Source organism: Macrosteles quadrilineatus, unplaced genomic scaffold (genome assembly GCF_028750875.1).
Source record: "Macrosteles quadrilineatus isolate MER2022 unplaced genomic scaffold, UCM_ALF_1.0 Scaffold_3__2_contigs__length_128488019, whole genome shotgun sequence".
Taxonomy (NCBI): domain Eukaryota; kingdom Metazoa; phylum Arthropoda; class Insecta; order Hemiptera; family Cicadellidae; genus Macrosteles; species Macrosteles quadrilineatus.
The window spans coordinates 60,771,570-60,789,015 of NW_026542596.1; the positions used below are offsets into that span (position 1 = coordinate 60,771,570).

Below are 17,446 nucleotides of genomic sequence, written 5' to 3' on the forward strand. Positions count from 1 at the left end.
TTAAGAAGGTTTAGAGAAAAATTGGGAAATTTTGTGTTTTGAGGGTCAAAAGTGAGAAAAACCTATTTTTACTCCATAAAAACCCCCATAAAACCCTGTTCGCATGGTCCGATCATGCTGGATCGCGAACTCATTCAAGTTTATCCCGCCTTACACCTTCAAACCAAATTTCATCAAAATCGGATCAAAATTACTCAAGTTATCGTGTTCACGGACACATATATATATATATATATATATATATATATATATATATATATACATATATAAAAATTTGAACGAATGGTGTTTTTGGCCTCTGGGGACACCAAAATGAAAAAGTAAATCGGTCCCGGGCCTAAGTCTTACCATGAGACCTACGGTAATAGCTACTTCCCTATAGGGAAATTCGCTAAAAGAAAAAGTAAATTGATCCCAGGACCAATTCTTACCATGAGTACTACGGTAATAGCTTATTCCCTATGTGGGAAATTCGCTAAAAGAGAGGGTAGAATTAAATGGGGTGAAAATATCATTATATAACTCTAGACAGACATTTGAACCTCTACCAGACATAAGGTATTTTGAGGCTTTTAAGGGATTTTTAAATCACCTGAACAAGATCGACCTGCATGTCTGGTTAAGGGAAAAAATGTCTGTGACAGGAAATATTACAGCTCATTTTGGAGAGTCGTTTTAAGTAAATATTTTAAACTAAAAGCTAAAATTCCTTTTACTTACTTAATAATTGAACCTAGCAAGGTTTGTGTGTCATGTATTTGATCTAATTAATATAATGAACAACGTACAGTTGGATAAAATATTTTTTTTTTCAGAAAATATTTCTGTAGAAAGTTGTCAACTTAATTTTCTGAAAAATAATGCTCCGTTCTGCAAACAGTAATACTACAAAACGTCATGCATTACATAAACGAAAGCTGCTACATCATTATTCGGTGCATCAATCGTGAGGAGGAATAACCGAATTACCAGAGCGGTTCAATGTAATAATAGTAGGTGTATTCAAACCGATACGAGCTTTTGAAAACTTAATTTCTAAAGTAATTGAAAGTTAACTCACATCAATCCTCTTAGTAAGGAATGGAGATACATATTCGACCTCCAAAAAGGAGAAATAAGCCTCTTGATAGGTCTACTTACAGGGCATGGCTATGTAAGGAAGTACCTCAAGACAATAGGGCTTAGACAGACAGACCAGTGCAGATTCTGTCTCTATGCAGCTGAGCACATATGGCTGGAATGTCCGGCGATAGCCCAGAAAAGGTTGAAACACCTAGGAAAGGCATTCCCGATGCCTACTGAAATACGAGAAATGGGTGTGCAGCAACTGATTGGCTTCGCAAGAAGACTTCGGTTGGGTGACTAATTAAAAAGGGTGCTACAAAAGATCTTGTAGTTCCAGGTAGCAAAGGGTAATGATACCCCAGCCCCATGAGAGAAAAAAAAACTCACATTGACTGGAACATCACAGGTAAACGTTTCAGGCTCCAGTGGTGAGAATCCATCCACCAACTCTTGGTCAGAAGTGACAGGCACGAAGGCAACTTTTAAAGGCACATAGGAGTTTAAGTTCGGGTCAAACATATAAGAAAACCATCTGCAACAATCATATGATATCCTTGAAATTGTTTATAATAACAGAAATACACTACAATGGTACAAATGTGTCTGTATTTTATGTATTTTTATAGTTATTGTGAAAAATTGTCAACACTGTTTTGTAAATTACTGTAATGTATTATATACTTCTTCAGTGCAATGACTATTTAATGTCATGAGTTTTCATTTTGCCAATGTAAGCATACCTTAGACGTATAAATTTAAAAAATCCTTTATTAGTAAAAAGCTAACTATACTACTATAAAAATGGCACATAAGTTATTTCTACCACCTCGTTTCAAGATAATCTGCCTAGGATGTTGATGTCTATTATCAACGCATAATCAACTCTGTCTACGAACAACGTAAAATATTCATTGACAAATGTTGAAAGATAAATTAGATTGGAAACCAAACCATGGTTAAAGAAATAAACCTTCTAAATTACTATTATTTTTAAGCACCAAGTCATTACCAGCATCCATAATATCACGGAAAAATGTAGCGAGTTATTTAAACTTTAAATTAGCATTTTTTGAAAAATTTCTCTGAAAACTGTTAAGAAATGTTTCTCTACAAGCAGCTCACTTGTAAGGTGAGCAGCGGCTGGCTCCCCATTGGCCACACATGATGTCCAGAGCCAGTTGATTGGTGGACGGCACCGAAACTTCCTTGCACGCGTTGTAAGTCCGCCACAAGTAGGTGTCGGACACATACACCTCCAGCCCCTCCACTGTCGTAATACCTGAGCAAACCAACGAGTTGAAACATGCAAGACAACTGTCACAAAGAAGTATCCTCAAGTTCATACCTGCTCAAATTTAATGCAGAAATATTATTTTTCCACAGTTACTTGACAAAGTGGGCTCCCTTGCATTGCCAAGTAGCTAATTGCTGTATTTACTTACGTTTGCCGCACTCATTGGTTTTTGCAGCACTATTTTTTTTTGCTGCACGCCAGTATTTCCAATCAAACAACAAAACAGTGTGCTTTTATTAGGCACGTAATATGTGTACGCTTGGAAAAAAGTTGGCATAAAGATATTACGACTACGATCAGCTGGTGCAGTGTTTAGAATTTTGTTTAACGCTTGGATTTAGCCTAAACTAACATGTTGTACAGTGTTTAAAAAGACTAATTATTTATATGATTTATAGTAACTGTAGGAAAAATATAATGTGTAACACGAGTGCAAAAGTGCCACTTCACACACTAGTTACACAAATAACTATTGTACAGTTTTTTAATACTGATATCTATATACTATACGATAATATTTTTGTTTTAGGGCGACTGATAAAAACCGGACGTTTATCAAATAAGCATTTTTCATTTTTTATGTGTCAGTTATAACTTGTATTACACTAAATTTGTTGTAAAGTTTTGCCATTTAAGAAATACACTATTTACTAAACATAATTAACTAATATAGGTTTAAATTACCTGTTTTCTGTCAAAACGATCAGTTTAGTAGTATGATGACTACAGCTGTTTCGTGCTTAAAAAATAGCACATCTTCAGGTCCAGAATGTCTTGCTAATCCCTCATGTAGAGTTCGTCAAAAATGTAAACAAATTTACACTACATGAGGGATTAGCAAGACATTCTGGACCTGAAGATGTGCTATTTTTTAAGCACGAAACAGCTGTAGTCATCATACTACTAAACTGATCGTTTTGACAGAAAACAGGTAATTTAAACCTATATTAGTTTATTCAGACGATCTAGAGGCCATTCCATCATAAACATAATTGGCTACATTTGTCAGATACTATCTACTTTTGGAAAAACAATGTCAGTCATGAGGTGTCTACTTTCATTCATACAGGTTAAAATTATTATCCTAAATTCTTAAATTAAATTATATCGCAGTCACCATAAATTGTCACCACTTGATGGTAAATAGCGTCATTAAAATCCACCAGGGTTCAGGGTTTGTGAGTGTAGAAACAAAATCCCAAAGAAAAAATCACACACCCCCAAATTATCGTAAATTGTCACCACTTGCCGGTAAATTGCGTCATTAAAATTCACCAGAAAATTTAACAAGACCCCAAAGAAAAAAATTACAGACGGCCAAATCTGTTTGTGTTTTTTGTATCTGTGACTCTACTTATGTATGTATGTACAGCTTGAATAACGATTATTTTATTTGATTATATGTTATTGTTTTAAATGTAAACATGTACACAGAAACACATTTTATAAATTCAACCTGATTACGGAAGCTTTAACTTCCAAAGCTGTGGTTGTTTTGTTGGTAACTGTTTTTATATTGTCAGGACCATCTTTGAAAGCAACAAGACTATGATTAGGCCTATATTCATCAAAGAAATTGTAAATGCTATTTCTGTGTTCAAAGCCACACACAATAAAAAAAATCTCGATAAGATCCTGGAAAAAACCTTACTCCAAAACGGGGATCATTAAATAAAAATGACTTAACTTACAACATTGAAGTAAAACCTATTCATCCGATAACATACCTTTACCTACAACACCTAACTCAGTAACGTTAACAAATCTGCTCTGATCCGGGGCACAAGTGAAGTGACAGAAATACGACAAAAAGTTGTGCCAGCAAGAGGGGCATCTAGCTAGGAAATTTGCAGCCATGTTAACACCACGGTCAAAAGATACCAACTGAGCATCATCACAGCAAGTGGTTGTGGGGCCTGTAACAGAAAAAAAATAATAGTCTCAAGAATAATAATAGGAAATACAACAGGAGTAGGACTCAGAGAAAGACAAACGATTATGCATCAAGAGGATAATCATCAAGATGCTACAAAACTTGGTGCAAAGTTACTAGGCATTAAAATCACTTATCTAGAATACAATGCCGAAAATTTGAGCTTTTAAAACAACAAATGAGTTGAAAAGGCAGCCGTTCAAAGATTCAAAATGGAAGATTCAAGAAATCTTTGGACAGCTGTCTTTTTTTACTTGGTTGTCTGTTTGGGTTTGCATAGTTGTATTTCACTAACAAATAACTCAAATTCGATGTGCATGTGAATCTATGATTACATTTAATTATTTCTTCTGACTCCTACCCTTTTCTTCTGATTTATAAGTCTTTCTGGGGAAGTAGGTTATCACCCAATGATGTTTTAATTACCAGTAACTGTGTACCAAGTTTAGAAGCTCTATTTTTATCTTTATTATTTTTTGAAATATTTTACTGTCCTGGGCCTTTTTTCCACCTTTTATGTCTACTAAAATGCTATTTACAGAAATAAATTCCTAATAAAAATGGCATAAAAGAAAACATACTGCATTTAGCATCTTGAATGTCTTTATAACTAAACACTTTCATGATCAATGATCAAAAGTCCTTTATTCGTGTCATGTACATAATATATGACGGGTGCCAACAATAATAAATTTTAAAATATAGATAGGAATTTTGTAGAGTTCATATAATTTCCTCTCTGGAATAATAATGAAGAATACTAAAAACCTTGTCACTAAAGCTTTTAATAATTATTGTTGTTTGGAAACCGTTTAAGGTGTGTTTATGTTATTTTCCACTTAGAGGCGTTTTGAAAGTATTATGAAAACACATTAGTATTATTAAGGATTACCAAAATCAGGAACAGTGATGTGTTCGGGAATGTACACTAACAGGAAATCCTTTCATGACTAGTAGTAGGAAAATACACAAAAAATACATAGCCTTAATGGACAATACAATACAGCACAATGAACAATGCAATTGGCTCTTTTACAAATGTCCTGATACTGTAGTTAATACTTCTTGAATACTTCAGAGTAACACCATTAACCATTTATCAACTCTACTCTAACTACCTCCAGGAAGCTCCTGTGTGCTTTTTTATATGGTTTTCTGAAGCCAAAATAACGGTCTTATTTTTACACAGCAAGAAAACTACTTAAGCCCTTGCTAACCGGACAAATTCAATGAGGGAAAAATAAAAAATATGTATTTTAATGACTGTAAATACAAAATTGATTAGTAAAAAATCCATTTTCCTCCTATTTTACCTGGGATAACATAAGTTACAATCACTTTTGACCCGTAATTTTTACAGGAATAGGAGTTCTACCAATATGTTCAGAATTTAAAGGGCTACAACATGATAAATTTTCATGAAAATTGTTCATGCCATTTCCGAGAAACTTATATTTTTCCGTTACCTTTTTATGGGAAAATCAAAATTTCCAAAAAAGATTTTTAAAAAACGCCTGAAGATACCATGGATTAGTACTTAAGTACCAAATTTAATCAAAATCGGACAACAGGTGTGGTCTGTAGCTCTGTACACATCTACACATACGGACAGACAGACAGACACACACATGGACAGACATCACTTCGGAAACCACTTTTTTTAGGTTAAGGGGGACCCAAAACGGATAAACCACTTAAAACTCAAACTTGAAAAATTTCACGGAAACAATACTTTCTCCATATACTATGGGGTAGAAAGTTAAAAATGGGTCAATTAATAGTGAATGACACATTTTACCATCTTGGCAATTTTTTAATTTGTGCTATTCTTCACATATTTAAAAAAGTCCTCCATTTCATCTGTTGTTTTTAACACGCACGAGTGAACAATTCACAATATGTTCCACTTGAGTAATTACAGTAACAGTGGCCCATTTAATGCTACACATCACATCAGGTGGGTATGCCCTATGAAAATACGAATTAGTGTTAATCGACCAAAGTAGCTGTAATAGGTATAATTACCATCACGAATGTACGGCCCACACAACTCCTAAAGACAATGGAATGAAGTGCAGGAAATGCGGAATTTTCAATATATTTTGTCAGTCATACGATTATCGATAGCATTATAAAACATATTCTGCAATCACTGGAGGTGAAATTTGTTTAAACAAAATACATGTATTTAATGTATTTAATAGTTAATGTATTTAAAATAGAAGACGGGTGGGGCTATTTTGATTTCTACTGGAAAAACAAACTGTCATTTTTACACATTTTTATTCAACTGAAGATATTATTAAAATTAGAAGATATTATGTAAATTAGTAAGACAATTTAAAATTAGATAAACCTAATTTGAAGTTTTAAAATAAAGATGCCGTACTACATAGGCCTAGAGTGGGTAAAAAATGTTCAGAGTATAGTTTGAAAACACATGAACAGAAAACATATACTTAAAAAAAACATGACTCAAATTGTAAAAAGCTTAAAAAGACCTTCATTATTAGTTATTGTTTTAACCATTTTTTTTTTGTAGGAATTGGTCCTAATAACTTTTACGACTTGGGTAATAACTTTTAGACTAAAAGACTTAGGCCTATAGGAAAGCTCTTTGGGATCGACTTCAATGCAAACTTTCTAACACTATCACTCAGTAACGGCTGAACATATTTTACCAAACTTACCAAGGTTGTACCAAGGAGTCCGGATAAGAGGGGGTCTACTGTACTTCATTTACATAGGAAGGTTTGTCCATTTACATCACACAAAGCGATGCCACTATTGAGTGAATTTATGAGTTGCACACCCAACCTAACCAAGACGAGTTTAAACCTTTAATATGTATTAATATGTAATATGTATTATGTTAATATGTATTATGTTTTTTTAAGCCAGGTGCTGTGTCCTGGCTGGAGAGTTATCTTAGAACGCTCGTCCACTGATCATACCTAAACAACTACCACAGTGACAACATGGATCAAGAAAATTCAAAAGTGTAATCAAGTTAAGCTCAACCCCTAGGTTATGTATTGATTTTAGACCTTAAAGGGTCAATAGTGCTAACAACAAAGTTTAACTCACCATCATTGTTGACCAAGAAGGGGCACCATTTTTTCAAAATATTAACACTAGTAGAGTTGGTCACCTCTTTGGAAGGACCATCGTAGGGACAGTTTTTCTTGTGGTTGGATTTATCGGTATAGCATTCTCCATACCAAACACAATGATATTCTTCACACAGCACCTGCAACAATATGTCATAAATAAAAATGTACCTCATATAAAAATAAATTGTACGCCATCTTTTTAGATTCTATAAGAAGAGATCAAACTTCAAACTTAAAATGAAGTATAATGAGAGTTCAATGAATGAGACTTTTTATTTTCTTTCAGCTAATATCCACTGATTTTCAGCCAGAAGAATTTATTTAAATTTCCAAGAACTTTAATACTAATATTTTAAGTTAGGACTACATTTCTTTTCATTGAAATTGCGACCATACACAGTAGGTATTTTAAGCCAAGTTTGAATGGAGATGAGTGTAGGATGAGTGGCGCAATCTTTTAGTCTTGTTAATTTTGGCTAAGGCCGACATATTCCAATTCCTTTGACACAGCCGTTAATTAATATCATGTTTGAGCACTGGCTCAAAAATGATAATATTTTAATTTTAAATAGTATTCCTAACTATACCTTAGGACACTTTTATTGCAGGAAGGAAGGAATTCCTGATGGTTCTTGCATACTATTAAGGGACAATTTAGAATATAAAGTAAGAAATGATTTGTGTGCCTCAAACGAAGATTCTGTTTTTGAAATTTCTTGTATTAAATATCATTGTTGTTTCTATTTACAGAACTCCAAATTCAGATCTTCAAACATTTTCTTAGAAATTTGGAAGGCTTACTAAACCTTCTGATTAAAGATACATCTACTAAAAATGTATATATAGCTGCTGACTTTAATGTTGATATTCTGGAAACTTGCAGCCAACCATATCAAAAGATAAGAGTTCATTCTATTTTGGAGCAATATGGTTTCAAAATAAATTTTTCCTCTTCAACAAGAATTACTCAGTCCACAAAATCTTACATTGATAATATTTTATCACAGAAATTTAATCATCAGTCATTATCAACAATGAATTTAGAATTAGGCATCTCTGATCAAAGAGCACTATTTTTAAATATATTAAGTAAAACTGATGAAAAAAGGTAAAAAATTTAAAAAAGATTGTTTTTAAAAGAAAATACAACACAATTTGTAAACAATGTAAAAGAAACCCTCTGGAATGTTTCTGTAACTAATTCTTTTTATAATAACTGTTTAAATGTTTTTGGAACTTTTCAATATCTATTTGAAGAAGCATTTCCTATGAAGTTTTATGGTACCAAATCTTGTAATAATAAACTGGGTACCAAGAGGTATTAAAATTTCTAGTATTAGAAAAAGGGAACTAAGCAGACTTGTAAGGCCATCGACACACGGGAAGACTTTTTCAACTGACATCGGTAACTAGTTGGACAAACTAGTCGCCTGCGTCCCGACCATTGTAGTTCGGTGGGACAGTGCACACGGTGCGACTGTGATGCAGTTGAGGACCAGTCGGCGATCAGTCGTTAAGCAACCGGTCCTGCCGGTTGGAAGGTGATTTCAGTCGCCTGGTTTGAACAACTTTTCTAGCATTTTTGTGAATATTGTAGACGTTTTCAGAAAATTTCAGTAAATAATGAGTAATTAAAAAAACACAATTTTTTTTAACGGCTATAGCTCGAAAACTGTAAGAGCTAGAAAAGATTTGAAAGATTTTCATGGCCAGGAATTAAATTTTCTACAAAACTCTCTTCTGGGTTTTTAGCGAATTTCCCATATTGGGAAAAAGCTTTTTTTATCGCAATTCTTCACCTACAAAAAACGCCCTACTTTCAAAAATGTATAATTTTCTTTCAAATTTGTTATGATTTTTTCTGCCTTTTTCTACCTAAGTAATTCTTTTAGAATTACTTAAAGAGAATTACTTAGGCAGCTACAAAGAGCCTACATTGAATATTTGTTTCAACATAAGGATGTACCCAAAACCTTCTACGTCCTCTACACTTTCTTGATTGTCTATAAAAGACCAGGGCTTCTTCATTACTACCACTCATTTCAAATACACAGTACACAGTATCGTTATAACAAAATTAGAACTCATTCACTATCCCAACTCAACTACAATTATTTCAGTCGCCCCCGTGTGCGGATTTAACCAATGCAACTGCAATCGTAATCGCGTCACAAAACAGTTGGTTCAACTTTAGTTTGGTTTCAGTCTTCCTGTCTGTCGACCGGCTAAAGAAATCAAATGATAGAAATTTCATTAATTCTGTTAAAAGGTATAAATTAACTTTCAACAAGGTATGCAATGAAGCAAAAAAAATATATAATGGTAAATTTATAAAAGATTCAGATAACTGAGTAAGGCTGCTTGGCCTATCATTAAATCTGAACTCGGTTGTAAAAAAGTGACATTAACTTTCCTGAAATTAGGGTTTATGGCAATCATCTCAAAAAGGCAAGGAAATTTCTGAATTCTTTAATAACAAATTTATAAGTATCACAAAAGGAATTGGCCTAATACCTCATAAAGAGGATGCGCTAAAATTGACAAGGTATTAATTAGCAGGAAACCAACCTAATTTATTTGAATTCAGATTTGTAAGTATAGAAGAAGTTATTAATAATATAAAATCTCACAGTAAAAATATCTGCTTGATGGAACTGTATTCCTATCGATCTGATGAAAACTGTCTCTAATTTCATAGCTGAACCTTTATCTATAATTATAAATCAATCTTTTTTAACAAACACTTTTCCCAAACATTTAAAATATGCAGAGCTCAAACCTCTCTTCAAGATGGGCGAGAGACAAAATCCGGACAATTATCGACCAGTTTCCCTTCTACCATCATTTTCAAACGTATTTGAAAAACTAGCGTACCGGTACAAACAAATCTCAAGTTTTCTTGAAAATAATAATATTTTGGCTAGTGAACAAGTTGGTTTTAGAAAGGGTTTTTAAGCACAATGAAAGCTTTATCAGATTTTATTAGTGAGGTTTCATGGGCTTTGGATGGGTCACAGAGCACAATGGAAGTGCTTTGTGACCTATCCAAGGCATTTGACTGTGTCAACCATGATATCCTTTTGAAAAAGCTAAATATTTATAACTTTTCAAAAAAATCTGTCTTATGGTTGACTTTACCAGTTGGGTTTTATCTTGGTTCATTTTTAGACCATTAATCTTGAATCACTGTTCCAGTTCCGATAGGGCTTGTTTAACTTTAAGCGATAATTCTGAATCATTTTTACATTTGACAACTGCAGTTGTATCGTTGGCATATAAGATAAGGTTGTTAGTGACATTTTTAGGCAAGTCAGTTATATGCAAAATAAAGAGTAAAGGTCCAAGAATCGAGCCTTGAGGAACACCAACTGTAATCTTTTCCCATTCTGATATCAATTTTTCATTATTTTAAAAAATTATTGTTGAATTTTTTGAACCCTCAAACCCTCAAAATCAATTAGCATTTTTGAACCCTCAGAATTGAACCAGCAACCTACTGATAAGGGGAGGAAAATAACCAACAACCAAGCATTACATCGGGCACAGCCACTTTCTAAGCTGTCTGAAATACAGTGAACATTTCAGTTTTTTATCAGATCAGTGGATTGGCATTGGCCTTCATCACACTCCATCAAGCAAACCAAAATACAAGGTCATGGAAAATCAGCATGCATTACACTACCTGCTTTCAGTAATTGCTTACAAACTAGATAATAAAATACAATACCGTGTTCTGACCTACATTTTCATTGGTCCATAGGCCTAATATAAATAATGGCAGATTCAAGACATTTTTGAACGGCTGCCATTATTGACTCGGTAGTCCGTTTGTGTTCAAATTTGTGGCATTGTATTCTACTAACGGCCTTTTATTTTATATGCATATCAACCTATGCATTTAGGATTTTCTTATCTTCGCACTCATAGTGGGCAGTTTCCCTTTGGGAATAGCGGATCACTATATGTGATAAAATAGATTTTTATGTCCAGTAACTTTGTGAAATTTTTTTTAGCTCTATTTTAAATATTTTGAGAAATATTAAACCTGTTCAGGACTTTTGGGACAGTTTGTATATTCAAAATTGGTACCGATAGTAACAACAAAAGCATATCCTGTCAAATCTAAAGACGAGATTTGGTTTGATCATTTTTGCATTTTTCGCATTTTTGCATTTTGTTTTGTCATAAGAGCAAGCTCCCTGACTACAAGCCCGGTACCTATAATTAAACATACCCGGGCCCCATGATGTAGGCCGAAGCTAATGCACCAACCTTTGGCACATCATGGGAGGATGACTTAAGGTCATCAGGCTCACCGGCTGCCGGAGCAACCCATCGGAGAGAGGGTTTCCCCTCAATCCTAACCAGGGATACCGGCTACTTGTTTAAGCGTCACTCCACCTGGGCTCCCCCAGGTACGAACCCCAGAAGGACCATAATGGAATACCCTGACGCATTTAGTGCAAGCAACACTCCTGGGGGACCTAGGGACCTATCTAATCCCTGACAGGAAGAGCCCGCCATCAAAGCCAGGAAGAAGGGGACCACCAGCAAGCTGATGGGGGGAACCCCAACCACCTATTTACACCACTACCCGATCGAGGCCTTACCCAGTTGCTGGGAAACCAGAGGTGACCAAGGCGATAGATCCCTGAACACCTCTAGCGGGCTTGAACCCAGCACCCGATCTACTTCATTTGCCCGTCCAGCCCAACATCACTGCCAGGCCATCAGGGTTTCCCAAAAGGAGGCAGGAATAGAAGTGGGTCCCACCCGGATGAACCTATCCACCAAAGGTGGCGACACCCTTTGCTCAATTGAAGTTCCAGGGAGAACTCCCCACACTCTAGATAACCATACCTTCCGGTCTCAGAGACAGGGATTGGCTGATGGAGTGCGCCCAGCCGTTACCCTCACACTGCGGAAAGTTACGCTCCCCTAGAGTGTCCCCGTGAGCTTACGGGTACTTGCCCGATTTCACCCCCAGGAAAGGCTACTTCCAAAGTCGAGGATATGCCACACAGAATGCTGGTCGCACAGAACAAGCAGGCCGAAGCCCAAAGAACCATAGTCACAGGTAGATGGGAGATTGATGGCGCACTTCCACCTCTCCGAGAGCTAAACACCCAACCAACCTGGATGGAAGAATGTCACTGGAGGCTCCCCCTAAGGGGCTGGCGCTTACCAGACGTCCATGACTATGGCGTACTTGAAAAGCCGATACCAACACCGAGCAGTTACCTCCCCTTTGGGGGCTAGGTTTTTCACCTCCCAGGACGAGGCTACTTCCAGAGCCGAGGATATGCCTCGCAAAATGTCAGTCGTACACAACAGGTAGGACGAGCCCGAAGAACTCAAGTCACAACCACAGTTACAGGTAGGTGAGGAGAGGCGGAATTAACGGCGTCACTGAGAGCTAAACACCCCACCACCCTGAATGGAGGGAATGTCACTGGAGGCCCTAAGGGGCTGGCGCTTACCAGTCGTCCATAAATGTGGCCTACCTGAAGTGCCAGTTCAAACACCGGGCAATTACCTCCCCTCTGGGTTTGATCAACTTAAACTACCTTAGGGCAGAACTTGGATAGCCTAAGCAGCTAAACCGTTTGTTAGCTTGGTTATGCAGCTAAATTGTTTGTTAGCCAATGTAAAATTTAATAGATTTTTTCAAATCAATCTTAACAATATTTACAGTTGGACTGTTACCTAACCTTTCAATCAAATTTGATGCTTTAACAAATAAGCACAACACAAATGTTAACTTTAATGATAATTTGAATCATACTATTTAACCATGTGGTTAGGTTGGATTAGGTTACATTAGGTTACAATGGTCAAGAGAATAAGTCATAGAATGATTCAATTGAAAATAGGCTATAGATAGAGTTTATAGTTTGACAAGTTACTTTATTTGTAAATCCGATGGAGCAGAACATAAAAATATCACCTGGAGTTACATTTGCATTTAGGCTGAGGATAAATCACTAGGCTATTTTTTTATTTAAATTCAGCAGCAAATAAAAATTCTGCAAGACTAGGGCTATAAAAAAACTATAAATATTTAACTTAGTAGGCCATTTAAAGGTCTATTAAGCTTGTTAAAGGAGCTGGTAGCCTAATTATATTGATGTCAGACATCATGATAAAATTGTATTTTTTCCTCAAATTATATTGCAAAATACGTCCGGAATTCAAAAATCATTGTCATTTATCCTAGATAACTTATCCAAATAAACTCGGAAAATCAGAAAATCAAGTGTAGGCCTACCGTATTAGGTACATTAGTGTAGGCCTATTAGATAGGCCTACACAATATAGATTCAATATACATTGTAATCAAATAACACTTAGGCCTAACCCTCGAGGAGACGCTTCACCAGTAAAACAGGTGAGGGCGCATCCGCATGCGGAGTTTTATTCCGCAACACTAATTAGCATGAATTTTACCCATTTAACTTGTTGTTATAAAGAAATATCATATGTAAATGTTGAATAACCTAATCAGAAACCTAATTTCTTTGTTATTAACATTATTTGTTTAACTTTATATGAGTAATATTTCAAATAATAATATTCAGCAATTTTCTAGAATAAGGTATGTTACGAGAGAGGGCGCGTGCAAAGTTTTGTTCCGCAATAGGCCTAATACAATTATACAATACACGCAAACAAAATATATTTGATAATAACTTAATTATAAATGAAATAATGCATTTAAACATGTTTTTTATAATTTTGTATACCGTATATAAAATATACACGCAGTTTGACAATAGCGCATGAGGAAATAAACTCTACGCTAAGGACTTATGCGATAAGGCAAGGAGTAAACCTCCGCAAACTGACACCGCGTCACTGAATTGCAACTGACAACAAAATGAGGAGGAATTCGGGGGTAAAAATAGCTTTGGGGCATCCCCAGGATGAGGTGCGTGAAGTGTAGAGCCGGACACGACTGCCGACACCAATTATGTATATTTATATTAACAAAAACTACAAGTGCGGAGATAAACTCCGCAAGCGCCCGCTCGAGGGTTAATAAGGAAAAGCGGTCCAAACTTATATGTGTTGCAAGTGTGCCGGGAGACTAACTTAGGCCTGTTGTAGGTTTTCACCAATAATAATCTAAACAGTAATGCAATAAACTCTTCTAACTTAACAATATTGGATAACTTGGTAGGCCTTCATAAATAAAAAATGTTCTTAATTTGTAAGGCTTCAAATGTGTGTCAACAAGTGAGAAATGGTTAAAACACCAAACGCCTACAACGTCGAATTTGGCCCTTACAGTATCTGGTAAGTTAAGTTTGATCACCCACCCCTCCTATGATTCATACATTCCAAAATGAACCTGATACTTAAAAGTAGAAGCAAAGACCACCTTCGGTAGGTAAGTTATAAGCAAAAGTAGGTCCATTTGAAATCAGTAAAATAACCTAAGTAGACCTTACAATCGCAATGTAGGTTAATAGAAGGCAAGTCAAAATTTATCAAAGAGAATTAATTGGCCTGCAATGAGTGAAAGGTAGCGTAGGCGATATCACTTACCTGATTTAGGAAAAGGCACACCAAAATAGTTGTACATATAGTTCTTGTGTTTAAAAACAAACATCGAGGTACAATAACGACTATTAAATTATTTAAAAAACACATAATAAGTACAGCTTAAGGGGGTCTACTAAAAAGGTGCAGTGAAGGCTTTAGTTCAAAGTTTGCCACAATGCATGATCAATAAATGAGGTATAAATATTTTAGTGTCCACTAGTCTATCACCATCGATTTGATTGATCTAGGTAGACGATAGGTGTTGTCTGTCGGTTAAATAGTATGTGAGGAGACTGGTCCCGTATTTAAAATGTTAACATGACAGAAAACAAAATAACGATCTAAAATAAAACAAAACAGCTCCTATAAGTTATAGACTTTCAGTTAAATTTAGCACCCACGACGCTTCACTTCCCAAATGACTATCTCACGTAATGAATCAGAAGTTTCTCTCAAGCTGAAGAAAAGTTCACGCAAGACACTGACAGACGACAACAGACGCATACGCATGTGTTAGCTGTCAGCTGAAAAGTTACCGGTCAGCTGAGCACAGCCTGCTTGAGTTCTTCGCTAAAATGACAACAAAAAAGAGACACATTGATATAGTGTACATTATACTGTAAAGCTATAATCAAGGCCACACTAAAAAAAACTTAAAAAACGCCATGGACCGGAAATATTTACGGATAAACGACAAATTAGACAAACTCGTAGAGAAGAATATACCTAATGAAGACTTGGATAGGACCAGTACAGAACACAAATTCCAGAAGAGAGTCATTAAACTTACAGACATTCAATTCAGTGAAGAAATAACGAAAATACTGAACTACGGAATGAAGTACAATTTCGCAATTAAGAAGAAGGACGAAAACGAACTACTAGTTACTGGAGTTGAAAAAAATGTAAAATCACTCAGAGACGTAGACCATTATGCCGTTCGGAAGGAAGTGACTGCCAACGATTTCACCAGCCAAGGACCCATAGATCCCAGCAGAAATGAAGAACTTAAGACGTGCAACAAAATAAAGAAGAAAATGGAAGAGAATAGCTCAATCGTTGTGAAAGCAGACAAAAGCAACGCTATCGTAGTGCTCGGAAAATAAGAATATGGAAAGAAGACGGAAGATTTCATCAAAGAAAATAACTTCAAAGAGCTGAAAAAGGATCCAACGCAGAGGTACCAAAAAGAGCTGTCCGACGTCGTGAAGAGATGCACCAGAGTGATTCCCAAAGAATACCGACAAAAGATGAACATCCTAAATTCTTAGGTGCCCGTGATGAAAGGGATCCCAAAAATACACAAGAAGAATGTACCCATCAGACCCTTAGTTAACTTTAAATGTGCTCCTACCTACAATGTTTCAAAATTGTAAGCAAGTTAGCTCAGCAATGATTTAGAATTAGAATATGTATAATGGACCGATTTTTACAAACGACGTGTGAAAATAAGGTATTTTTTGTGTAGACGCCCCCTTTCACTAATTCCTGTAATAAAAATCCTCGGGCAATGCCCCACAGGCCATCAAGTTGGAGTTTCTCCCATAAGATTAACATGGGGGAATCCAAATATTTAATTGTCCCCACTTATTTGAGAGAACGGCTGGGCGTAGAAACTTGGTAGAGGTGTCCAAAGAAAGATCTTGGTCTGTAGATGAGTTATCAAAAGAAAAACTAATCAAAATCCCTCAGGACTCTGCCCCAGAAGCCTTTAAAGATCCCTTTATAGAGTTGTTAATTACATTTTGGCCATGTGAATAATACTTTTTAATGAAACAGCTGTTCATTTTTCAGTAGTTTGCTGAGTATTTTATTTTCAAAAAATATAACATCCCATAATCAGTACTCGAGGTAACAATCTTTTTTTCAAAGGAAATTATACAACCATTAAAATCTTTGTTGGTTGAAGTATTGTAATTCACCTCCGACTCGTTCGATTTCAGTGATCTACATGTCAAATGGATGTCAATTGTTTACTAAGTGTTTTTTTTTTGCAATACATACAACATATAATAATAATAACTCAATGGGTTGGTCAAAATTTAAACTTTTATTTTTGAAAAAATATTGTTTCTTTGGAGTGAAGATGAATAGATTGGCCTTAAAGTCCTTAAATATAAATAGTTAACAGTTCAAATTAAATTTGGTAATTTTACAAACATTTTAATACCAAAAACAGCCAGAGAGAAGTGCCGGATGGTCTCAGGAAAGATGTTACAATGTTATTGAACATATAAAATATCCTTATTTTTAATTAAAAACAATTAAAAAGTTATTTTCTAACGCTTTGTTCTGGCGTTACTCTTGATCCAACAAAACATCCCATAGATGTATTCCATACAAAATTTAAAGCTCAACAATCTTTATAATTTATATTATAGTCATATTTTGAGTAATTAAGGCGCAAAATTGAAATAAAAATTTATATGTTATTATTTTTTTATAAATTATAAACTTTGAAAAGTAATACCGACCTTGAAACAAATTATTTATGGT

The 17,446-nt window shown here is 35.3% G+C and overlaps 1 protein-coding gene across 1 annotated transcript in view; it reads right to left on the reverse strand.

Annotated features, from left to right (window-relative positions):
* The window catches only part of LOC128989239 (NPC intracellular cholesterol transporter 1-like), a 63,681-nt gene extending 48,308 nt beyond the window's left edge, over positions 1–15,373 (reverse strand). The window contains exons 1-5 of the mRNA XM_054411112.1: positions 14,954–15,373; positions 7,380–7,542; positions 4,087–4,275; positions 2,188–2,344; positions 1,453–1,597 (exon numbers count right to left, since the gene is read on the reverse strand). Of these exons, the coding sequence (XP_054267087.1) occupies positions 1,453–1,597; positions 2,188–2,344; positions 4,087–4,275; positions 7,380–7,542; positions 14,954–15,058 (759 nt within the window). The 5' untranslated portion in view covers positions 15,059–15,373. The remainder of the gene's footprint in view (positions 1–1,452; positions 1,598–2,187; positions 2,345–4,086; positions 4,276–7,379; positions 7,543–14,953) is intronic.
* Between the last annotated feature and the right edge of the window lie 2,073 nt (positions 15,374–17,446).